This window comes from Pyxicephalus adspersus, chromosome 3 (assembly GCF_032062135.1).
Source record: "Pyxicephalus adspersus chromosome 3, UCB_Pads_2.0, whole genome shotgun sequence".
NCBI classification, from domain to species: domain Eukaryota; kingdom Metazoa; phylum Chordata; class Amphibia; order Anura; family Pyxicephalidae; genus Pyxicephalus; species Pyxicephalus adspersus.
Window position 1 is genome coordinate 29,672,898 of NC_092860.1, and position 26,338 is coordinate 29,699,235.

The 26,338-nt window shown below is 38.3% G+C and overlaps 1 protein-coding gene across 4 annotated transcripts in view; it reads left to right on the forward strand.

Annotated features, from left to right (window-relative positions):
- Positions 1–1,198: 1,198 nt before the first annotated feature.
- LOC140325966 (transducin-like enhancer protein 1) overlaps positions 1,199–26,338 on the forward strand; it is a 41,973-nt gene continuing 16,833 nt past the window's right edge. The window contains exons 1-8 of one of the 4 annotated variants that reach the window (XM_072404105.1): positions 1,199–2,005; positions 3,695–3,795; positions 6,029–6,092; positions 6,177–6,221; positions 15,089–15,151; positions 15,599–15,703; positions 19,922–20,123; positions 22,363–22,379. In XM_072404105.1, coding sequence (XP_072260206.1) covers positions 1,982–2,005; positions 3,695–3,795; positions 6,029–6,092; positions 6,177–6,221; positions 15,089–15,151; positions 15,599–15,703; positions 19,922–20,123; positions 22,363–22,379 — 621 coding nt within the window. In that variant the 5' untranslated portion in view covers positions 1,199–1,981. Of the gene's footprint in view, positions 2,006–3,694; positions 3,796–6,028; positions 6,093–6,176; positions 6,222–15,088; positions 15,152–15,598; positions 15,704–19,918; positions 20,124–22,362; positions 22,380–26,338 lie in introns of all 4 variants that reach the window. The other 3 variants (XM_072404107.1, XM_072404104.1, XM_072404106.1) reach the window with 3 other exon arrangements.

The following is a 26,338-nucleotide window of genomic DNA, read 5'->3' on the forward strand; positions in this document are numbered from 1 at the left end:
TTTTTTTTAAATATAAATACATTTGTAAAATAATGATCTTCCTAATGGTGCCTGACGAGGACTGTGGAGTCTGATTCATTGGTCAGCTCACGGTTAGGTGAAGTATTACTATTGTTACCATTAGTCACATAATCTTTGGTATTACTAAAAAAAGTGCAAAATATTTGTTTTGTCCCACTCATTATGGGTTTATTTCATCAGAATCCAGGACCAAACAAAAAAAGTCAAAGTATTTGATTCCATAAACATAACAGGTAAAGAAAATACGCAGATAAGGTCATACTTACCTAACAAAGCATAAATGGGAAATAAACAAATAAAATAAAACAATCGGATGAGAATTGTTATTAGTGGAGCGGGGTAACTGTTGTAATGGTGGAAACAATACTGAAGCGTACGACTCGGCAATGGTTGCCTCATACAACTAATACTACACTGACGTCACACTGCGCCCCCCGTGTTTCTCAGCCTCTAGTACAGTGCGTGAATTTAGTGCAATATAAAGGTGAAAATTGTCATTAGGAATATAGAAATTTATTTAAATATTTTTTATGTTTTTCTGTGGGCCCCTACCTTTTTCTGTGGGCCCCCAGTTGGTATAGAGGATACACGCGTGTTTCTATATAATACATGATGACGATGGGGCTTTGTCATCTATATACAGTATATATATATATATTTGCAGCATGTGTTCATACAGATATATTTACACTGTCATTGTCATATTAACACAAATATGTGTGACACATCAGATATATTGAAATGGTAAGAAATGTATAGTTACACGTCTGTCTTTTCATCCATTTCTAAGCACCTAGCATGCTACCCACATTAATACTCCCATAAATACCCGGGCATATATTTCAGCATTATAAACACACGCGCTGCTTGACGCTCTCGTCCCCACGTTACTTTGATTGACAGCCAGGCAGCTACTTCTCCATCTCACCGCCCATCCCACTCATTCTGCCACCTGGCCCCGCCCCCGAATCACATCATTGGCTCGTAGTAGCGCCCTGCGGCCCGGGTGGAAGGCGTCCCCAGGAACGACAAGGGGAGGGCGGCGATTGGTTGTCGCTGATCGCTACGTCACGACCCCACGTTGGGTTAGCGGCGCGGTGATTGGAGGAGAGGAGTATTGCCTTTGCATGGCTTGGGCGGGCCTGGCTTCTGGTTAGCTGGAGGAGTGTGAAACCGCGTGTTAATGTAACCAGTTGTGGAAAAGCGAAGGCGGCCCCGAGACGTTTGTGTCCCGTGCACGGAGCTCGCTTGTCCTTTCCAGCTGCTGTTCACCGAGGGACGGTAAAGGCTGAGGCGTGTGCACCTGGTCACCGAGGCTTTGTGATTATTGTGACTGAGAGAACTTTACGCGGCTTTGTCCGGTCCCCTCGCCGGCACTTTGTTCCTGTGCCCAGGAAGGTGGGGGAGGAGCGGGCGGAGCTGATAATTAGCCGTCAGTACTAAGGGGCTGTTATTGTTTGTTTGCCAGCGCCGGCCGCGTAGGATCTCCGCTTTCCCACCAGCCGCGGCTCCGTCCATCTGGATGTTTACCGATCACTCCCGGGGCTGCATCCTCTCTCACCCAACCCCCACCCTTGTGCAGCGCCTTCCGGGCATGTGTCCGCGGGGCTGAAAGCCATCTGCTGGAGGAGATAAAGCTTGCTTTGGAGGCATCGCCGGCTCTGGATTTGGGATTTATTGGCTTGCTAATCTAAAGTTGCCCGGGAAAGTTTTCTGGAAATAGCCGCACTCAGTACCGGGAGACGAGCAGCGATCGCCGGGGAGAGATCGGCGGTGTCCCGGCTGTTCGCAGACAAAGGAAGGAGGCGGCTGCACGATGCTGGGCGGCTCTGCATAGAATCTGCACACCCAGCCAGCCGGATCCGCACATTGGGGCCTTCACTCCCTACGGACAGATTGGAGTTTGCCAAAGTCGGCGAGAATTGAGCTTCAAAGGGGCAAAGCTGCGGCTGGGAGAGCCATGTTTCCCCAGAGCAGACACCCGGTGAGTTGTGTTACCTCCAGGATTCCAGGAACCATCATTGTATGCTTAGGCTCCATCATCCAATACTTGGTGACCCCAGAAATCACTTCCTGTTATGGGGACACCTGGATCTTGGTCACTGCTGGAGACTCCAAGCAGGGTTGTCCCAGCCTGATCCATCAAGGTGGAGAGGAAATGAGCAGCACATCCAAACATCAGAGCTTTATTTAGGAAAATCATCTCCAGATTGGGTTTAGATTCTATGATCTATCAGAAGCTTTCTACAATGGTCACGGTGTTCTGATTCTCTTTGTGTCTGTTTTGTGTTGGGTCTTGGACTATGTAGTTTAGTTTTCATGGGCTGTTGTAAAGGAAGCACGGGGTTTGTTTGATTGCGAAGTATTTTTCTTGCAGCCAGTGGTTTAACATAAATCTCATGCCCACATGTCTGCCATCTGTTCTGCTCTCCAAGTTGTTGGGAGGAGGAGGAAGCTGGGGGGTTATTATGTATGCCACATACCACCCACCAATTTTCCTGCTTGTTCTTCAAGTCTCTGAAATGCTCTGTCTTCATCTTTATTGCACTTCTTTCATTTAGAGTTAATGGTTTTACCATGTTATATTTCTGTGGCTGCCAATTTACATGTAACTTCCTGTTTAGTACAAATAATTGTGAAAAGACATGACTAGGCCCACGTGGGGTTATAACGCAGCCCCTTTCTTGTCTGCTGCCCCCTAGGAGTATTCTTATTAAACAGGATTTATATAGCGCCAACATATAACGCAGTGCTGTACATTAAATAGGGGTTGCAAACGACAGACGGTGACGCAGGAGGAGAGCACCCTGCCCCAAAGAGCTTACAATCTAGGATGGCTGTGTCGTCACACCATGGGGGTTTGTAGTTAGGTGACAATTGTGACTTTAATATTACTTTGTTCCATCTATATGTCACAGCCATTGGTTTTGTTATTGGTAGAGATTTCTGTATACTTAATATTCTACTTTTATTACAGAAACAATTCAGTAATCATGTAGGTTGTTAGATCTGTAAAATAGGCTTTGAGCCCAATTAAATGGCATCAATAAAATGTAGCACTAAACTTGTGATTCAGTGTTTTTCTGCTAACGCAACGGCCGAGATTTTGTATCTTAAACCGGAAGGATTGACTTTGTCATCTCATCTGGCCTGTGAGTGCATTGTTACTGGATACAAAGATAATGGGCCTTGTCATGGAGTCTTCTTTACCCTTGGCCCAGTTAGCCACTTCTAGAAGTCAGACTTGTCACACAAGATGAATATAATTGCCGGTTTATTGAGTCATTAGGTGTGTGTGTGGCTATATTTATCCGTGCAGGTGAGGTCTGCGGTCTGCGCTGATGATGTTTTGGTTACTATGTGTATTTTTTTCTGCAGATTAGCAGAGTTTCTTACAATGTGTTCCACCTATCCCTCCTCCAGTCAAGCACAGAACAATACTGGCCGTGTCTCCTATAGATATAATCATTATGGTGTTGGATGAGTTAATCAGCGTTGTGCTTTGCTTGGCAAGTCAAATGGAAACATTTCTTGGTGGCTTCTATGAAACTGTTGTGGGAATTAGACTGCAGGGTATTATGTCTGGTCTGCCTCGAGTCTCAGTCAAGTGGAAGTTGTATTGAAGTTTCTTGTTTTTAATATTTAATTTCATTCCTGTCTTTTGCTCTTTCAGACGCCACACCAGGCCGCAGGCCAGCAATTTAAATTTACCATCCCTGAATCCTTAGACCGGATTAAGGAAGAATTCCAGTTTCTCCAAGCTCAGTATCATAGGTGAGTATTCTCAGAAAAATGTCTAGATCCATTTTATTATCTATTCAAAAAATGACTTTCTCAGTGGTATATATTTAAAATCCTTCAAAATCTCAAAGTATTTGGTTACAAGGGTCTATTGTTAGGTAAAAAAAAGCCTGATCTTTGTCTTGCAAACAAGCATGAAACAAAGGCTTTAGAGTAGTATGCTGTGACACAGCCTTTCCATTTTATGGTTTTTACGCTTAGGTAGAGTGCAAATATTTGTATGCTTTGTGTTTCAAACAACCTAGTCTTCCTTGTGGTTGTGTACAGATACTTAGAGCTGGTATGCTGAGCTTCATGTGTGTTAATGGATCATTTTATTATGTGCAGATCATTGTTCAAAGTTACACACTGCAGAGCGTCATAGCTAGGAGGATACTATGCCCTTAGGAGTTGCTATATGAAAAGGCATGGCATATACCTACAGAATTTCTCTTTATCTGCAATGAGAAATCTAGTAAACCAACTTTGCAAAGTTTTTTGTATTCCTCATTATTACCAGCAGGCGGTGTTGCTCTCCTCCACTGTTATTTCCACAATGGTTTGTCCCATTCAAACCAACTTTTTTTTTTTTCTCCCTGTGCATTTATTCCCAACCTGCCTGAGAACTGTCAATATTTGCTCTTCATTTTGTAACAAAATCTTGAGTTGAAAACACCAGATGAGTCAAAGCTGTTTGCCTTCAGGAGCCTGCTTAGCAGTAATAAGGCTTTGTTTAAATAGTAAATTAGTTACTGTTTGTTAAACATCCTGATACACAGGCAGCGTAAAAAGATTGAAGCTGGAATAGGTATGTGGTGGTTCAATAAACTGAAGATAATGTGTCTTCCTGATACTCCCATAACGCAGGTAACACACCCCTCCCTTCCTATTTCCCTCCTTGCTCATACTTCACAAGTAATTAAGAGTTGCTGGTAGAGCTTTAAATGCTTTAATACCTTCCTGTCTGGTTCTGACACGTGCACATTTTGCCATGATTTTTACTGGATTACATTTAATGTGTAGGGTGCAGAACAAATATTTGACTAAGAATTGTGGTTACCACATTGAAATTGCATATTACTTGAATGGGCTTTAGTATGGCAAGGACTGCAGACTAGCCAAATATTAGGATAGACATGTCGGACTTGTAGTCTTTGATCTTGACCACGTTTTTGTATTATCGAAATTGATAAAGATCTGACTGCATGTATAAAAGTTATTTTTAGTTTGTATATTTCCTGTTTTGTTACATTGTTCTGTGGCATCTAGAAATTGCAACAACTCTATTCTGTAGCTCAAAACCTTAACAACCTGGAACACACATGGTCTGTAGCTACCAATCACATTCTTCTGATAGGCTAATGATAAAAACTACAAATAACAGTGATAGCATTAACACACATTGACTTGTTACATGAGATTTATGAAAATATTAAGTCAGTTTCTCATTTGTGTACTAGTGTATGCATGGCCTCTTCAAGAATTGGGAGGATTTGTATCCAAAGTTAGTTGGTCAGTTGTTAGTTTATGGTCAGTTCACACTGGCTGACACCTTGCTAGATACACAGCACCCCCCAAATGTTATGCTGCTCCCAGCATTTAAACTTTGTGCAGTTAGCATCAGCCCCAATTCATTCATGTGTGGTTGTGATTGAGACATGTAAAATGATAACATTGCTCTTCACCTTGGTTTGGTGACTGCTGTATAATTTTTTATTTCCCAGCACTTTGTCTTCATGAGAACAAACCTTTAGAGGGTGAATATCCCCAGTGAGGACACAGAGAGCAAAAGAGATTCTAACCCTTCTCTATCCCAAACTAGATACGTTTTGGCTATGCATCTGTTTTTATTTTTAGCCCATAGGTAAAAATATATTGCAGCTTACCACTCCTTCACGATGTGTGACTGTATTAGCTTTCTTATTTTCAGCAAGTACAGAAAATACCTGTTTATCTTGCTTGGAATGTATTGTCCTTGTAACTTCCTGTGAGCGGACCTGTAAGCATAAAACAATGTTCTCCTATTTGTGTAAACTACTAATTGCATCATCCCCCATGTGAATAAAAAGAAATCAACAAAGGAAGACTTGTTTCAAATCCCACCTGGGTGGCAACCATAGCTTCCTCTATAGATAGTGGGGATAATAGCGAGTGAATATAGCAACTCAGTATGTTTTTTCTTCAGAGAAGTCTTTAAAGGTAATAAATGTTTATTTTTGTTTTTTAGCCTTAAGTTAGAATGTGAAAAGCTGGCAAGTGAAAAGACTGAAATGCAACGGCACTATGTTATGGTATGTATTTTTATCTCTATTCTATACAAGTGGCTAAATATATAAAAAATACAGGAAAGTAAATGTTTTTTTTTCTTTTTACAGTATTATGAGATGTCTTATGGACTAAATATTGAGATGCACAAACAAGTAAGTTGAACAGTATTAATGGGGTTATGTTTTGTGGCCTTTCACTATCCATTGTCCATCTCTTCCTGTGCTCTGATAAAATGGAAACCGCATCCAATATATTTTGGTCATTTGTTTCTGGAATTATTGAAATATGAAATGTGTTGTGTTACATGACTTCAGTAGACAGTTATTTCAAGTTGCAGTACAGTAAGAAATCTATATTGTGGTGTAATGCTGATACCGCTCCTGTTTTTTATTTTACTGTGTTTAGTCTCTTTTTTTTGTTTTTTTTGTTTTTCATGTTGAATACAAACTAATTAAGTTGCATGACTCCACCATTGTCTTTTTTATGGAATAGTGGTGGTTCCTCAATCTTTTTCATTTTAATTCCTTGCAGTATTAGTAAGTTGTGCACTATGCCATAGCTCCGCACTATATAATCCCTGACTAAGCAAACTTCTGACGTTGTAGCCTAGCACAGATACACAGCTGCTATACCTGTCACCTGTGCTCTGCACGTGCCCAGCAAATCAGCAGTTTCCTCCATTTTTTTTTTTCTTTTGCAACATAGGTATCACTCCGTTAGCATTTCTTATTAGGTAAAAAGTTTACTGTACCAGAAACGGGCAGCGGCAGCTTTGTAATCAGTGGCCTTAAGTTTACTTTTAAAGATGCCACAGGCCAATGTGGATAATGTCAACTTGCTGCACTGCAAAAAACTATCATGTTGAATTGAACATCACATTTATGATCTTTTTCTTTTGGTACTCTTGTGTTTTGTTTTCATTGGATCGGCATGCATACACAAACATGTTGTACAAAAACCCTGACCATACCAGGGATGTCTGGTGGTCATTTAGGCCTATGGGGTATGCACTGTGATAATATTCTGGTATTTTTCAATATTTAGTTTTCTTTACCACTCATTATATTAAGCCAGCATACTTTTGTGTATGTGTGTCATTGACTCTTTCATCACAGTTACCTGATGAGTGTGGAGCAGTTAGCTCTGCTGTGTCCAGTTCAGCCTGCTGTCACCTTGTAAAATCCCAGCCTTTTGAAAAGAACAAATAGGTCATTGGTTGTTCTAGCTTGAGGTGTGAGCCTAGGTTTGTGTTCCCATAAAATTCTCACTTATGACCATGATAATGGTGAATAAAAGGAGTATTGAACTGGAACAAGGCACTAAGGGCCTCATAAGAGAGGAGCAGCTAAATGATTGCTCAACCCAGAGGACCCTCAATTGAGCTCATATTGTCTGCCAAAGAAAGCATTAATGGCAGGGTGTAAGTATTCAGCAGATATGCTGACGCTCACTTTTTCATCGAGATGATGGCACAATAAGTCTTTAAGAAATCGATTTGCCTCTTAAAAAAGATTATCATTAGATGAAGTTGCACAGTTGGACACATTTCAAAGTGCAACAATACACTTCGAGCTTGATGTATATGTGCTATTCCGTCTAAAATTCTTGTTTCATTAAATTAAAGAGCATGGCTGACCGACCAGGGCGCTGCAGAGAAATTGATTAGTTCAGGCTTCAGGCCTCTAGTATATTCAAAGACCTTTAGCAGGCAATTGAGTTAGGAGCTGAATTTCTATGGGGATATTCTTGGCTTTATGTGTGCAGGAGAATGGGCATTAACATTTGCTTGCCTGCTGGAGATGTTTTTGTGAAAGGCACTTTGTGTATTGCAGGGGATCACATGGGTCATTGAAGAACTCACCAGTGGTCTTGTGCAGTTTGCTTTTCATCCTTGTACACTTACAGATTGCTTGTGTGAATACGTCATGCCTCCATTTAAACGGCCTGTTTATTCTTTGTGTGACATGTAGCATGTTTGTGTGTTAATTTCTGCTACCAGTTTTTTTTACCTCCCTCTAATGATTGAATTGTGTGTTATTCATTTTGCTAATTTTTTTGGGCTCTTTTTTTTCTTAAGCCAAAAATGTAATGTTTATATCAATTTTTTGCTATTAATATTTCTAAAGAGACATTTGGTAGCTAGTAATCATAATTCTTATTAAAAACTGGTGACGTGCAGACCCCAGGGTGCAGGCAGGCTCAAATTGATGCATTTTGCTGACTGATCACCAGCATGGCCTAAGTGCTCATTATGTTGTAGAGCGGGCCTTTGGAGCGCTCATTACATTTGACAGGAATTCTCTCTAGGGGGAACTGGGCATTAGCTAGACTCCTGACAGGCTGAAATTATTCCTGCTTTATGGCTTATAACCAAATGGTAGCAAGGAATCATCTAGGGACAGAAAAATGTCATTTCTGACAACATCTTTGTTACTGAGAAATAGGAGGAGGGTGGGGGAATTCCACAGAGGCAGCGTTAATGTTCTTTTGGCCTGTCTGCTATGTGTATCATGCCACACGTACATTTTGTGAAACCTTTTGCGGCACTGTCATCTGATTTTATGACTTGAAGTATATGTGAAAGGTAAAGTGCGTGGTTGCTTTATTTTTATATTTTTTCCCCTTAAGCTGCTTCTCATTTTGAAACTTTGTGTTTATTGTTAAGATGCAAGGTCTAGCCCACAACACAATTTTAATTGGTTAGCAAATGTATGAAATCCGGTGTTGTGTAAATATTCTTCCTTCATTCATTGTCACCATTGGTTATAGTGCACAGTTTAGGATAATTATATTTCTTGTGACCTGCAGATGGGTCATTTTTTATAAACACTTCTGTTCACCTGTAATCTGTGCACTTTTACTTACATTTGTGTGACAGAAGTCTTCTGTTATCTTTAAACTAAACATTTTAGCATGTTGAGATTTGTAGTTCTAAACCACCAGTGTGCTTTACTTTATGCAAACCCTTGTAAATGTTCAGACCTGGTAATAGTACGCCAACTTAAGATTTACATGTAGGCAAATGGGGCTACGGTATTGTTACCATAATAGTCTTTCCCTGGTGTGTATCCCCAGAGGAAGCAATTTAGATCCATGGAGCCAACAATCCTAAAAAGTTGACTTGATTGTTTCTGAGTCCGAGAATTTGGAATGCTTTTCCAGATCTGAAAGTTTCATACTTTTCTTGAAAAGATGACAACATCAAGTAAACTTGACTCAGTTGTACAACAAAGTCGTGTGTGTGTGTGTATATAGACCAAGGCTGGATTGTCCCTGAGATCTAGGCTCAAACTTAATGGTGGCTATGGTTTTTGTGATGTATTGTCATGAGAAGTAAAACAGGTAAGAAGATTTACTATCGGATATAGACACAAAGTAGAAGAAATGCATTAGGTGGTATGCCATCGGGAGTTGCAGTAAATAGATTAAAGAATGCAAGTGAATTGCCAATACTGCTTGTTAGGCAGTTTGCAAGGGCTGTGTTTGGTATAGATTTTTGAATTAGAGCAAAGGGGCCTTTTCTTTTATTTGCTGAATAGTTTGTCTGAAGGGAAATTAAACACTGAAAACTATGTTATTTCTAGAAGTGCAAGGCAAAACATGGATTCTTACTTCAGGAGTTATGCGGGGGTCAAAACAAGCTCAAGTGTATGATGTGCTTCCAAAACAGTTAGTTTAATAATATGGTCCATATTGGTTATATGTAGACATGTTGTAGAATGCAGAAACAGTTTATTCCTGGGATTTGTACTTCTCCACTTAATAGTACTTTAGATCCATTGTTGGTGTTTTGTTTTTACATGACAAGTTAACGATGATAATCAGTACTAAGCAGGTGTTTCCAAACTTCCTAACATATGTAACATAAATGTTTTAACACTTCTCTTTTCACTCAGCTAATATTGCCCCATTGACACAGATGTCCTGTAAAGTTTTCATAGTGATTCTGCAATGTTGAAGAAATGTAGAGGAACATTATTATTATTATTAATATAGTGCTGACATATTACGCAGCGCTGTACATTAAATAGGGGTTGTAAATGACAGACTGATACAGACCATGACACAAGAGGAGGAGAGCACCCTGTCCCAAAGAGCTTACAATCTAGGAGACCTTCCTAAATATATAGTCTTAATGAACCTTTTAAACTACCTCTTCTGTGTTCACTGTCCCTCCTCACAAAACACAGAAATTCCATCAAAGTACTGACTTTGTTATTGTGTAGGAATGCTCCCTTTGTGACCGTGGTTGAGTCTTGTGATAGGTCACTGCTAACACAGGGGGCATGTTTACTTGGCATTGTGAGAAAGAGGAACAGTAAACATACAGGTACAATCATTAACATTGGGGCTTGTTTTTGGTTTAATAGGTTTAACCAGGACAAGGGTTTACTTTACGTGTCTAGATAAAGAAATTTCATTTGACCTAAATAGTAAGTGTTTTAGCAGGGCATTGTCGGTCATAAAAATATAACTAGAGCTTTTCAAAAGTCAGAGTATTTAATTTATTTTGTAGTTGTTCACTTAATGTCAGTTTTAAACCAAAAAGCTTGATTGCCCTATTGCAATTCTAAGTACTTCCAGGCCTTTTTAAGGATGGACATTCTCAAGTACTGCCTCTAAATACCAATACTATACATGTACCTTGGTGCCAAGTTTACTGTAACATTAAACCTTTAAATTTGCTAGCGTGGAGGGCACCTCTATGTTTACTTTTAGTAGTTACTTCTGGTACAAACATGTTCTTAGCCAAAGGTTTTGTGAAAGGGGGAAAGCACTAATTACGTTTTTTTTTTCTAGTATAATAGTTTAGTTGTGTAGGTTTGGTTTGCCTGTTTGTGCTTTTTTAGGTCCTTCTCTGTGCTAGCAAGGTTTTAGATTCCCCCCTACTATTTTGAAAGTTGTTGGAAACAGGATAACTCTTGCATGTCAGACAAGACTGTGATCCATCAAACTATGGTTGAGAGTTCTGACATACTAAAGATGTATAAGAGCAAAAGCTCTTGAGATCTTGACAAGGGACTTGCACATGCCAACTGGCTTTATGTCAGCAACATTTACAGCTGCGTGTAAACTGGACAGTTATTTACTATGTTTGCTCAGCAACTGCTGGGAGCGATTTGTTGTGTGAATGTTGAGAAATCGGGATTAGAGGAGTGAAGTTTACAGAAACTACAGTCCAAGCATTGCTAAGTGAGTGCACTCTGTATAAAGAGTATTTTTGGAATCATATGTTTAGATTGTTGCTCTAAAAATTTGAGTTGCTGTGTTCAGATTGGATGTCTATCACAAACTTGCTAACTTTTTCCTTTAGCTTCCTCTAGACCTGTGATAGTTGCTGAATAGGTGGCATAGGGGTGACGTCTTCTACTTTGGCAGCCTTTTGCAACCTCCTACAGGTGCCTTGCCAGTTATAAATTCTCTATATGTAATGTGACCTGTTAATCACCACTTAACATGTTACATGTCACCATTTTGCCCCCCCCCCCCCCCCCCCCCCCCGACACACACACACACACACACACTCTCCGGGTAGCCTTAGAAATTATTGATTTGTGTATCACATTATTTTTCTTAGAAGGCTACAACTTTTTAGTGATCTGTTTAAAGGGGCTCTTGCTGCGTTGTAGTATTAAATAATTTAAATATATGTAGTTGGTGCCTTTTTGATAAACATTTTTATTATCCCAAATGATTTTGAGTACCAACCTCTACAGTTTGTCATATCCTGTTTATTATGGCAGTAAAGAGGAGATGAATGTGGCTACTTTCTTTCTTAAGCCTTTTACTCAGGAGACCTTTAAATTTGATTGGCTACTGCAATTCTAGCAGAATCATTCGATTTGAGAGCAATAGAAAGATAAGATATCCAATTACCCAAATGATTTGCAGGGTTAGCCAACGTTGTCATGGAGACGCGAGTTAGAAGAAATTAAATTTTGAGCAATAAAATAATTTTAAAGCTCATTTGGGATCAGTGAAATTTGGCTGTGGCCTATACCTGAATTGATTCCTTGCTTGACATGCTGTTTGACATTGATATACTATGGGGACTATGGCTTCTAAATCCATCAGATTGCAATTTTTGCATAGTACTTCTAAGTTCAGCATTACATCTCTATTTCATAGGCTCTCAGCAGCTTTTTCTTTTTTAACACAATTTGTCAAAAAAAAAACTATGAATGTCTCAAAGCTGAACTATAAATCTATCTGCTTAGATTTAATTATATTTACCCTTACCAGTTTGCATTTTGAAACAGAAAGTAAATTCTGTGTTGCTGTTTGTGTGGTTTCTCCTTAACCAATCAATTAATGGATTCCTGGTTTACATAATGAGTGCCAAGCATTTAAGAAGAGCGGCATGGATTTAAAAAGGAAGAATGCTGAGCACTGAGAGCATTTCCCCCTTCCCATATGTCTGCTGTTAGACAGATGGAGATGAAAATTGCTCTGAGGTCAATAAGCCATTTGCAGCGTTCTCACTGCCTTCGATTTTTCCCTCATCCGCCGCACAGATTATCTCAAATGATTCAGTAATGACAAAAAGTGCAACATTGACCTTTATTCCTTTGTGGTTTACATTGTTGCTTGGTATAAATGGCAGGAAGTCCATTTTTCTGTCTAGGAGGACTTTTGAGTTATTGAGCCAGGCCTTTTAACCCCATTCCAGTAACACAGGCCTGCTGTGTGCAAGTTTATTAGGGAGGCTATATACTTTGCAGTTTGTGGATTTGGAAAGTGTTAATAAAACGGTAAAATGCTTGGGGCCGTATAGTGTCAAGATGCTCAAAGATGGGCTTATGGAGCAGGATTTTACCATTGTTCATGGTTGTCAGGCCATGTTGTACTTTTCTAGAATAAGTGCATATCTTATACACGTAACAGTAGTGAGAATGTTAGTGTGGCATCAAGAGGACGGGCAATTTTTCTTTGGCCATTCTAGGTGATAAATCTGCCCACCTATGTCATATTTAAGTTTCTGCTAAGATCTGAATGTTTGGTGAATTTTGTTGTTTCTTTAAACCCTAATAATGCACTGCATGTGTTCTGTATGTCTATGATATTGCATTGGGAATGCTTGAACTCTGACTGAAAGGTCAAATTAGCATATTGATTGTGCGTTGATTAATGCATATCAGTGGTATGTGCCAAAGCTTACTGCATACGAGCAAAGGACCCAATAGTCTAAATTGTTCAGCTCTACCCTTGCAGTGTTCTTCCTAGCCCCGTACAGTTGAGCACTGCCTTGTAAATATGCCTTACTATACCAGCCGTGAATATGATAAGAATCTGTTGGTCTATTTTTTTTTTTTTGTTCACATAAGTAGACATAAGTAGACTCCAATTTTGGACAATTGCAGTTGTCCTAAGAGAGATTGCTGCTGCAAAGATCATTTTTACATTATATAAAGGCTTTCTACATAAACAATGCATCTTATGTTTCTTTTTTTACTGTGCACTTAATGGTTTGAAACGAAAAAAAAATTCCAACCAGCATTTACTGATACATTGTCAGTGTTTCTAAATGTTTGTGTCATTTACGTTGCCTGTTATACAATTCTTTATTGTTCAAACTAAAGTAGTTACAAAACTGTTAACAAGTTAATCTGTACATTTCCCCATGTCAATAATAAAGTATACAATAGATCTTTTCACTTTATAGAAAATAGGAAATGCTTGTAAAACTAATTATCATAGATAGTATATAATCTATGCCCTGAGTTTTTTTTCTCCGTGATAGAAAGTCTATTACATGGCTTTGCTTGCTGTAAAGTTTTATACACCTACAACAGATAGGCAGCTTGCCACCCATTGTATGGTAAAATACCAAATAGGTTTACCAAGTCCCTCCTTAAGGCAGAGAGTACAGTAGAAGGTTTTTGCCCTGTTAATTGCAATGATCCTTAAGATGGTAGGGCAGCTCTTCAGTTGAGGGCACAGCTAAAAGCTTGTCATTTGCAAATAAGACTATCGTTCAGATAGCAAGCACCAATGACTAAAGTTGTATTGCCGTTCTTTGATAGGCTGTACACTTGAGCCTGCTATTAAAAATGAACACACTCAAGAGACTCAGCATTAAGAACATAAACAATTAAGGGCTCTTGAGATGTTTTGAGAGCTGCCATACAGACACAAGAGCCTTTTCCTGACATTGTAGGCTGAGGTTTATGGTGCCAAAGAACTTGGACAATTATTACTGCTCAGTCTGCCAAAGCATCTTCAAGTAGTAAGGATTTGGTTTTCATGCTTATCTTGATTTGTTGCACTGGGCAGAATATGCACATCTCAGATTTGTTCTTTAACAAAGAACGCTGTAGAAAGCCAATTTACTAATTATTGATACTAATGAATTTGGTATACTTGGACGTTGGTAAAAGTTGTAATTAGAAATAATACAAACTTGTGGCTGTTTCCCACCCCTCTTTTAATGATTTAATGACTCACTTTAGTATGTGTGTGTGTGTGTATATATATATATATATATATATATATATATATATATATATATATATATATATATATATATATATATATATATATATATATATATATATATATATATATAAAATCTATCCATCCAACCAGTCCCCCCACCCCTTCATTCTAATAGAGGATTTAAAGCTTCCTTACTTTTTCCAAAACTAAAATACATGCATAGCTTTTTACACCTTAACCTAATGGCAAGTATGTAACTGTTTGTCTAGGCAGCCTTTGTAAGTTTGTCACTATATCTGCACACACTATATAGTGGGAGCTTTTGGCAAATATTTGCAGGACTTTGCTAAAATTCTGTGCTTTTAATGCAAATCGCAGACTCATAAAATGTTCATGCTTTCTTTCTGTGCCTTAATGGAGGTAACTTTATCAGTGGTAGTTGATGAGCACCAAATCCATATTTCATTTGTTTGGTAATAACTTTTAGATTAGTAACTATTATTTATGAACAAGCCAACATGTACAGTTCAATGAGTTTTCTATTTTTTGCATTTCTTTACTTATTTTTTTTTTTCTTTTGCAGACAGAAATTGCCAAGCGACTAAACACAATTTGTGCACAAGTCATCCCATTTCTTTCTCAGGAAGTAAGTAAAATGCTGTTTGCTAAAGTGCAATTATGCTCCTACTCAGTTTGCAGATTAGTTGGCTTTAAAATGTTAATTTTATTGTGTTGTATAAGCGTGAAGAACATCTGTTCTAGTTATGGTGTGTAGAGCTCCCTGCTACTTCATTTAACAGATTGTAGACCAAGCCAACTATGTGGACTGTTCACAATGACAAAATTCTAATTATTATACTTTTATTTTCTCCAAAAAAAAGTTTACTGTAAGAGGAAAAAAAATAGTGAAAATTGTGATTTCCTTTTGGTGCATTAGGATTTCTTCATTTAGGTGATGGGGACTAGATTTGCTACCCAATGATGTCAAAAGACCAGTACATGACATATTATGCTTTTTATCTTTCTGTGCGATTACTGTGCACTACATTATGATGTCTAGGCACCTGAATAATTATTCTGTTTTTATTTGCAGCATCAACAACAGGTGGCTCAAGCCGTAGAGCGTGCCAAACAAGTGACAATGGCAGAGTTGAATGCCATCATCGGGGTACGTGGCCTTCCAGGTCTACCTCCTACAGTGTGTATAACTAGCTTTCTCTACTCATTATATATATATATTTATTGTGTGTGCTTCTTGTGTAAAATGTAATGTATAGTGGTGAGTGAAAAGAACAAAGGAATATCATTGTTGTAAAATATATGCCATATATTTTGCTGTGGCTAGAACAAAGTCTGCCATTTGGTGGATTGTTTCTAAAGCAGTCACAATATATGTACTGTCTAATTTGAAATGTTCTTGATTTTATATATATATATATATATATATATATATATATATATATATATATATATATATATATATATATATATATATATATATGTGGGTGGCAGCCCCTGAATTGTTGAATTGATTTTCTTCCATTAGCATTTTAAAACAAACATTAGTAAAAATAACAGGGAAGAACTAATATATGATTTAATAGTGAGGAAAATGTAACTTGTAGGGTTTCCATAATACAGGCTTTAAATATTGTGTATTTCATTTAAGTGAACAGCATATCGCTGAAATACAATGAAACAATTCATTTTTTTACTTGATGACCCTTGCGTATTCACTGCAAGTGTCATTTTACGCAGTGATTGGCCTGGTCAACACATGCTTGCTTTCTTCAATCCAGGGCTGAAATGGGTGCTGTCTGGCACAAATTTTTTATAAATACATCAAGTGGATATTGTTAGTTACCTGGTGAACATCACTTTTCTTGTCCACATGTTGAGAATTTGATTATTTAAATGAAATATATGGATCCCATCAGTAAAAGGGAACATTGTAAAAACCTTGAATAACTCATTAGCCTATGTTATCATTGTTAAAAATTCTGCCCTTTGTGTATGACTTTGGGCATTGATTAAGTGATCCCTTAGGGCCTGTTCATCCCTCCTCCCCCCCTCCTTCCCATTTCCTTCCTGCATTGCATTTGTGTTCTGGGATAATAACCTGACTATAAACATATTTAATTTGATCAAAAAACTTTTTTTTTTTTCCTAACTTTAGTAGGTTTTTAACTAATGTGATATTCACCCCCTTTGCTTTGCTGTTTATTAGGTTACCCCTCCCTGTTGCTGTCAATCACACATTATTTGTTACACAATAATGAATTCTCTGAACCATGTATTCCTCCCTCTGTGTGAATTCAATTATTCCCGCCACATCACGTTTTGAGTATTTCTGCTAGTTTTTTGGCCTCCCAGTACAGGCAGAAAAAAAAAGTAGCCGAAACAAGTACCTGCCCTCTCTGATTTTATTCATGTGTGCGGCTTGAGCTGATTCAAATTACCCATTTATCAATTTATGTTAATTGCTGGTGAGAAGATGCCCTGCTGGTCTTTATGGTTCCCTTAGACACTTTGTAATGATAATTAGACATGCTGCTGTATGGATTAACAGTGCCATAGTCTAGTGACGTCTGCAGACAATGGGACCAGTTAATCCATCTGTGCTTAAAATTACATCCCAACTGGAGATGGAGGAAAAAAAAAAAACATAAAAACGCGGGAGGATTAGTGCCGATAAAAGAATGAGTCTCAGCTTGAAAACTCTCCTTTCATCAGTTTCTCAATTGCAGATCTGCAGTTGGTTTGCCTGTGGTAAGCCATTGGCAGTCAATTAGGTGAAATAAACTGGGAGGGTGACCTTCATTTCCTTTTAATAGCTTTTTCCTCCCTGAAATGGGGAGCTTCAGTGGATTTTCAGCTTACGTTTTATTCAAGCCGCTTTATTACACTTGACAGCTTAGCCTTGCATAAACATTCCCTCCCCTAACCTTCTCCACTCTACCTCCCTGCCCTAAACACTGCCTCATTTACATCCCCCTTCCCTCCCTCCCTAAACGGCAGCATTGTTTCAGGTTTGAGCCGATATTGAACCGGCCCGAAATCAATATGCATAATTTAATCAATAATCCTAATGTTTGTCCTGTTGGTTGCATTGTTATATAGTGTAATGCATTTCATTTTGTTTACCCCCCTTATAAATACTTATTTTATCTGCTGTCAAGATTTGTATGTATGTATATATGTGTGTGTGTGTGTGTATATGTATATAAGTATATATAAATATTAGTTATGTATTATAATCTGTTTTTTTTTATATTACACTCATTAAATTAAATTATCTCTGGCAATGTAATAGGTCTCATGCTTAGGCATATGCTTGACTTGCTTGAAAGAGCCTTTGTGCACCCTGCAGAATCAGAGGAGCATAAAATTGGGTTGACAATTCTGTGGACCTTTGCTCCCTTTTCATTGAAAATGCAGTATGTCAACCTGTCTCCCCAGAGGGGAGGAGGCATGAGGAGCCTGTCTGTTGCTACAAGCAGCAGCTGCATTGAAAGTATGCACTGCCCAGTTTGATAGCAGCTGTCAGTATTGTTGAGCAGACTGACTTAGTAGGCAGAACAATAGAGGGGGGGCATGCTCCTAAGGAGCAGCGCCATTCACGCTGAGAAAAGAAATAGTAATTTAACGGTTTAGACACCTATTATGAGTGTGAAAGATCAGGAGTTTTATCATGCAAATAAGCCAGACATAATTCTCTCTCCAGTTTGTGGGTGCCCTAAATATTTCTGCATAAGAGGTAGTTGACGAAATAAACTGTGGAACTACAGAACCGTGGTAAAATCGTTAAAGTCCTGATAAGTTGAACGTTTAAGGACAGTTTATGTAGTTAACTGGCTGCTCTCATTTAGATCTAAATTACTGGTGTTTTGTAAGTGCTCACCTTGCATAGATCTACACAAGTTGCTTTTGTGTCCCTGCCACATGATTAGTAACATGCATAGTAAATGGTTTGCATAGGTTTTCTGGAACACTTTTCTACACATCCTGTGATCTTTACTTACATAATGTTTCATGATGGATGAGCATTCAGTCAAAAGTCTGCCAGCACCAGCGGATTGAGTTGTCTGCCTTCTAACAGGCTCGCTTTGGCTAAAGGATTAGCAAGATGCTGGTTTATTTCACTCCTTGGCTGTGGTTGCCAGCTATATCTAGGATTGTGGTGTGTGAAGCTTAAAAGGATGAGGTTAACCTCTTGAGGGTTTATTTGTGTGAGTATCTAGTTAATCCTTGAAAAGCCTATGAATAACTAGGTTGCATGTATTGTCATAACAGAAACTTGCAACAAATGGTATTTATATACTGTATTCCTGTAAGAGTCAGCAGACAGAAAGATGTGTAAATGGGTTGTTAGTTGTTGGTTTCTATATAAATCTACTGCGTTTTAGAGGTAACTATGTAACCAGTCTGGTGTTAGCTGGTATTAGGCATTTGTTTTATTGCCAGTCTAACACTTTGAAAAGCACTTGCAGCAGGTTTATATCATAATACTGTAGTAGAGACTATAGGTATATTCTTTTAGAGGTAATAAGTAAATCAAGGTACTGTGATACTACTGTAACTATACTGTAAATAAGTTTGCACTCCTGGTAGTGACTTTTTACTATATAAAAGATGGGTTACTCTGTTTACTTTCTTTTTTTCACTCAACCAGGAGCATCTGTGAGTAAAACCAGGCATTCAAGCAATATGGTGGTGCCTTTGTGAAGAGGGTTGGCAGAGCATTTCAAGATTTAAGCCAGCCTGTTACAGTACAGTACAAATTGTGAAGTAACTTTCAGAAATGTAGCAGGGAAAAAAATGATAAAACAGTCTGCATTTTTTGCAGAGTTTACTTAATTTGGCTCTGATGGGACAGTTTGCAAACCACACCAAGGCTGTGTTCTTACGTCTTCTTTGTGGTTACTTCTTCCTCATGCCAGTGAACAGTTGCCTCAGGGGAGATGTTACAAGTATACAGACCCATAGAGAATACATGGCAGCCCTGAGTGATACAGTATTGCTCACTGTCACCTGCTGTCAAATCTGCAAACCCTGGTTATTTAAGAACCAGCACTGCAGACCGGGTAATCAAAAAGCTTGCAAGGTGCCAGAAGACACATGGGATCGCTCGATCCCAAAGCAAGTCTAAAACTGCGCTAAAGCAAATTTTATAGACCATATATACATCTGTAAGCAGAGTAGAGAGGTTGTTTTTGTTTATTGGAATGCATCCTTTTGTGTACAGTACACAAATGTCCCTTAATTTGTAGCTTTACATTGTCCTCTTGGTTTATAGATGTTTTATATATGTATGTAATTTATTATAAACTATATGATCTAAATTGGTGTTTTTCTTTCTTTTTTTTTTTTCTTTTCTGGAAATTCATCTCTGGGTCTTTTGCGTTAACCACAGCAGCAACAGTTGCAAGCTCAACATTTATCACATAGTCATGGACCTCCGGTGCCTCTTACTCCACATCCGTCAGGACTTCAGCCACCAGGCATTCCACCACTGGGAACCAGTGCAGGCCTTCTTGCCCTTTCAAATGCTCTAGGCGGACAGTCTCATCTTGCCATGAAAGATGACAAGAAACATCATGACACTGACCATCACAGAGGTGAGAGGCACGGAAAGCCCACCTAGGATGTCTTGACTTTAATTCCATCATCGTGTTTTACTTATTCACTCTCATTTGCTTAGTTGGTACATAGTAGATGTTTAACTTGCAGGTTTTCTTTATCACATTTCTTTTCTCTTCATTATTTTCTTAGTCTATTTTACAGAAGTTTGTCATTTTAGCTTGGTGTGCTTTATAGTTCTTCTAAAAAGCTTTATGAAAACCAAAACATTATCCTACAGAAGCTGTCAGGTTAATGAAGCTTCAAATCAACAAAGCTCCAAAGTTTAAGCTCCTAATAGTATCTGGAAATTACTTTTGTTATTCCTCAAACTGGGGGATAAGACTGGAAAATAATATTTTTACCTTGCTAGGGCTTGTAGCTAGGCTCCATTGGATATACTGGTGGACCCTAGCTCTTCAAATAGAAAGCCTTGATTACCTTTGGAGGCAGAAATTAAAGCCAATATATGGTGTTCAGTTGCAACAAAATGTGAGCAGCATCAAACATATTGTATAGATGCTTTTGTTGGTTGGAACCTTCAATCTTTACTAATTTTTTTAACCCAGATTTTATTTTATTTTTTTTTTGTAGTCTGTAGCACTGTAATAAGGTTAATTTATAGAGTGAGCATACAGTTTTAACAAGGAGACACGTCTAACTTAATAGTCAGTGTAGTATATGACATCTGAAAGACACAATCTTCTCTAGGGTAGTACTTGTTGCCTGATAATTCCCATGTGCAAAGGGCTGGGGCATGCATATAAATTTATACAAATGCTGACATTCAGAAAGTCCTTTAGGAGCATTAGCAATATAAGTATTATACTATGGCTGCTTATAGAGTCTGCTCACTGCAGGCTATTGTATGTCCGCACTACTGCTTTACTTAACTCTCATAGCTTGCATCAAATGCTTAATTCAGCCAGTCGTAATATAACCATAAAAAATATAATTTTTTCAGTTGCACGTCATATATGTGTGTACTAATCTCTTCACTAAAAGATTATCTTGCCTTACCTTGAACAAGTCACCCCTTTGAAATTTTGAATTGCAATTTACTCCTTACCCACCACAAAATCTGAAATGTATATATTTTGCTGATAGCTCTGATACTTGTCAAAGCTGTACAGTGTGTTTATATTTAGGCAATTGATACTGATATTGTTTTCACTATTTAAAGGTTTGTTTTACTGGTTTGGGAACCTCCAGTGACAAGATCTCATCTCAGTAAATATCTACTTTGTTCTGCGAGCCCCGGAGTTTTTGCTCTTCATACTTATTTTGCTGTATTTTCTGTAATGCCAATAAATGACCAGAGCAGATGGTTAGACCTGGGAACTTGATAACAGATCTTAAAAAAACACGACCTAAGGGATAAAAGTACATTACAGATTGTTTAGTTTTGCCACTACTAAAGAGAACAGAAACTTCTGTTTTGGGTGGTCAGACCCATTTTAATAGGTCCTAGTTTATTGGAAAAAAACTACTTAATGCAGTCCCCTTAAATTGCATATGTATGGTTACAATAGTGATAATTTACCTATACCGAGAAACAGTTTTCCACAGAAGAACCTAAATCTGTAGCTGGAAACTAATGCATTATAATTTCAATGGCTGCATATAAAATGAATGAATCAAATGTGACCTTGTGTCCTAGTAAGCCTTGAAGCACTGTAACTTTTATAACATTCTATCTTTAATGTGACCCAGTAGTAAAAGGTGGCTTCTACTTTCTTGTGTTATATATAACAAGAACATGTAATATTCTAATTGTATAATACAATATATTAACTTAAAACATGGACCCTTATCTGGGAGCTCAGACTTAAGAAAAAAAGAGAGCTCCACCATCTAGGGATTTTATATATTTCACTTTAGCATACAGTGTTGTGTGCTACAGTTGAAAGGTTAGTATTTAGGTTGTCCATTCAAATAAGATCATACTTTAATATATCTAAATAAAAGGGCTTACAAATGGTATACTTGCACTTTAATTTGTTTCATTTTGTACAGTGGTTCTATGTAATAAGCCTTTCTGCACTATTATGTAATGTAAATATGTCAATGTTGCTTGTATTTAAAATATGAACATTTTTTATTCTGCAAAATAAAATACATTTTAAAACTTTAGAGACTTGACTTCTAATTTTTTTTTCCTTTTTATTTTTCTTTTTGCTCTTGCCCATTTGTCTGAACGGATATATATTTGTGCATTTCTGGGTTCTTCGTGAGCAGAGAGAGAGCCGGGAACAGTAAGTAGTTCATATTTCATGCTAACAGTTTTAAAATATTCTACAATTATAAGAATTACAGGGTGTCCAAAATAAATTGCTACCTTTTAATTGGGGTAAGGCATGTTTCGTGTATTCCTGGCTTTCACATTGAATGAACAAATGGGGCTCCTTAACACTTGCATTTTGGGCTTTATCTGGTGACTTGCTTGTTTCAATTGACTTAAATGGTACAATGCAGATCACTGTACTTTAAAATGCTGTTCAGGCTTTTTTTTCCTCTAGCATACTGCAAAGAGAATAAATTAGTGGGTACTGCTTTTTTTTTTTTAAACACAGCATAAACTACACATGGACAGGTTGCTATGATATTAGCTGCATTCCAGTGGCAGTAAAATATAGTTACACAGGTAAAAAACTATTTTCTTTTAGCAACATCTTTTTTTATTTTGCACATGTAAGTGATTTCCAGCTAGATATTTTATTACCTTTGCATAGTATGGAAAGGTTTTAACCTCTGTGCCCTCCCTTTTATGCTTCTGACAGTGTTAAAAGAAAATTGAGCTCTGAATTGTAGTAAAACCTGACAGGTGTGTTCTTCCTTTCCTGCTCCACTCAAAATTACATCAAAAGTTTTGGCTCAAAATGCATGTTGTACACACACACACCCACCCACCCACCCAAAAGTGTGGATCACCAACTACAAGTCCCTGGGGCATTGTAGATAGAAAAGCTTATGTAACCTATTCAACCCTTTCAAGCTTTGTCCTCTGCAAATAGCAGCCCTTTTGAAGTGTAAACTTTTATTTTTGGCCCTTCAGGGAATTGCAGAACAGCTCGCACTGTCCCAAATGTCATTGGGTCATATACACCCACCTCTCCCTTTACTGGCTTGACATAATGATTAAGTAGCATAGAGATGCAAATGACTATTGCACAGAAGGCAATCGGAGATCAATTTTGTTCTTCTAACTAGTCATATCAATCAGCAATACTTTTTGCACGCAATACAACTGTAACCTTTTATAATGTAGGATATATAACTTTTCCAATTGTTTTAAAACACATTTTAGATTTAAAAAAATGTTAAGTTATTGTTTGAAATGTAACAATGATGTTCTGCGATAGTACTACTTAACATTACTTGGAATCCCCCACTTTTTTTAAACTTTCATTCATTAAAAACACAAGCCACAAAGCACATTTAAAAATATGTTTAAAAAGGACCAAATTAGAGTTCATTTTATTTTGTCACAGTCCTGGCATATGCTTTTCCCAGGGGTATTTTGGGTATTCTGTGTTTCATGGGATCAGACCAGACAGATGCCTGCAGTGCAGAAGGTGTGGGAAAACCATGAATATTTTATAACATTTCTTTTACCCACAGTCCTGTCACTTTTTAACCTATGTAAATTTTATTTAACCCAAAGTCCCTTCTTTTTTGAACTTTTATGTGGCAACAGTTATGGAAAAAATAATCGTTGACCTTGTTTTAGTGGTGCAAAAAAATTTTTTTAGTGTTTATGCAAATCTGTAACCAAGCTCAAAGAAATTTGTGTACTGCTAGTACACATCATTATTGAGGAGACTCAACTTTTGTGTGCCAGTCTTACTGAGCAAACTGGCTGTCTGTGGCCACATTTAGGCCATGTTCAGACTAGTGTGAGGTTGCAGTATGGTAAGATGCTACATGTAGTGTCCCTTCGGTGGCCGCCCATTAGATAATCAATTGGTGTGGCAGTAAGCTGTTTGAGGATGTTACTTTGCTGTCAAATGTGAAAGCACTGGTTAAAAACCAGTGCAGATGTCTGGTAAGGTAACCTTCCCTATGGAGCTGCTTGTTTTGCCGTAAATCTGAGCTTAGCCCTCATGTATTTTATCTTAAAATTTTTGACAAGTTTTAAAGTGTACGTGGCAATTTTAAGTCTAAGCATTTTTGACATTGCATAAATGCAACCAAGAGAATTCCTAACATAATTGAAATCTTAAGTAGTGTGTTTGCTCCTCTCTCTACCTAATTTCTGAAATGACTGGCTGTCTGTTCTATTTAACTCTGCAGAGATCTAAAAGTATATTTTAAATTATAACCATCTTGACCCATTACTAATGATAGTGAGCATGAAACTATGTGCATATTGTGCAGGTTAAGAGGTCTATTGCTGTTCTCTTTCACTCTTTCACTGTGTAATGAGTACATCTATCATTAAACCATTCAGAATGGGCTCACTAACCTAGTAAGGTGATGTAAATTGGTACCAGGTGGCAATGCACTTTAAAGCTGACAGTTAATTGTGTATGTTGCTATAATGGCTTTTTATTGTTATTTTTCCTGAAGATATTATAGTGTTTGTACACATTTAAAAAAAAAAAAAAAAATACGCGACAATTTGTTTGTACTTAAGACTGACCACAAACAACTATAGATTTGCTATGTTGTAATCCAAATTTTAAATTTAGCGTCAAGTTCCCCCCCCAACTTCCATGCATCTATTTCCTTTTTGTTACTACATCTACAAAACTAACCTCCTAGCAGACATCCTATACTTTTTGTTCTAAAAGCCAAATTATGTGAATTTTTCTACTTTCCAATTCTTTAAAAGGTAAATATTGTGTTGAGATCTTTGGAAACATGCATCTTAATACAAGCAATAATTTCACACGCTTCACCACTTTTTTTTATAAGGACCTTTCATTAGTAAGCAAAGAATGAGCCTGCTGAACAAAGGAATCCAACAATAAAGTAAAAAGTTTAGCATTTTCATTTGGTTAAATATCTCCAAGGGGTGAATTTCTATAGCATTCAGACCAGACTTTTTTTTGTATTTCTGAGGAATACAATTTTCAGCTCACAGGAAACCCATAGGTGTTGCGCCGCGCCCTGGGCTGTGGGGGGGGGGGGGGGGGGGGGGGGGGGGGGGGGGGGGGGGTGGGGGGGGGGGGGGGGTACTCACAGGGCCAAAGCTTTATTAGAGTTTGTATAACTGATTACAAAGAGAGCTTGGGGGGAAAGGGGGGCCTTCTCAGATGTCCTCTTCCGGAAAATCCATGAGTTGATAGTCTCTGAGCAAACTGAGGACAGTCTGCGGCAGTCCTGGATGGACATCCTCTCCCTCCAGAGTATAAGGCTTTTCCTGGCACACCAGATAGTGTCCTTAGCATAGTTCAAAATCCTCCAAGCTCCATCGAATTCTTCTTCCGTGGAACAGACAATATAGCATAGTGCAGTATGTGATGGACGTTCTCGGGACAAATTGGCTCAGTTCCTGTTCCAGTGTCTTCAACATGGCTTGGGTGTAGGGGCACTGCCAGAACACATGTAAAGCTGTCTCCTCTTCGATGATGCAGAAAGGGCAGTGTATATACCTACATAAGTTCCTGGCGTTCATGAAAGTCCTCAGAGGTAGTCCTCCTCGAACTGCCATCCAGGCCAAGTCCCTGTGCCTGTTGGTAAGTCTCTTGGATCTGATGTTAGTCCAGCTCTCCTCGCAGGTAGCTGTGTTCCTACCCGGAACAGGTTCCATAGAGTCCTTCCCACAGATTTGCTTGTAGATCGTCTTTGGCTTCCACAGGTCAGACCTGACGCTTTGCAGCTCGTTCTCCTTGATGAACTTGAAAGTGTCCAAGTAGAACCAAGGGGTGTCCCAGTTGTATGGCACGGAGCTGTCCCACTTGTGCCATCCCAGGCTCCTCCAAAGTGGGAGGAGGAAGAAAAGCAACATGGAGTTTTCCACAGAAGTTGAAGATCCTTACTTTGAAGAACAGTGGAAAGAATGTGCCCCATTACATAACTTTGATGTCATGCTACCAACTCAGCCAAGTGGTATTGGCCACAGAACTATGGGACTGCCATGGCATGTCAATCAGCCAAAAGAACCCCTAGCAACCTCAGGTAGAAATTCAGCGTTCCACTAAAACCTGGTTGAGATTGATTGGTTTAACCTATGGGGAGATGGTTGTTTGCACCAAAAGTGGTAACAAAA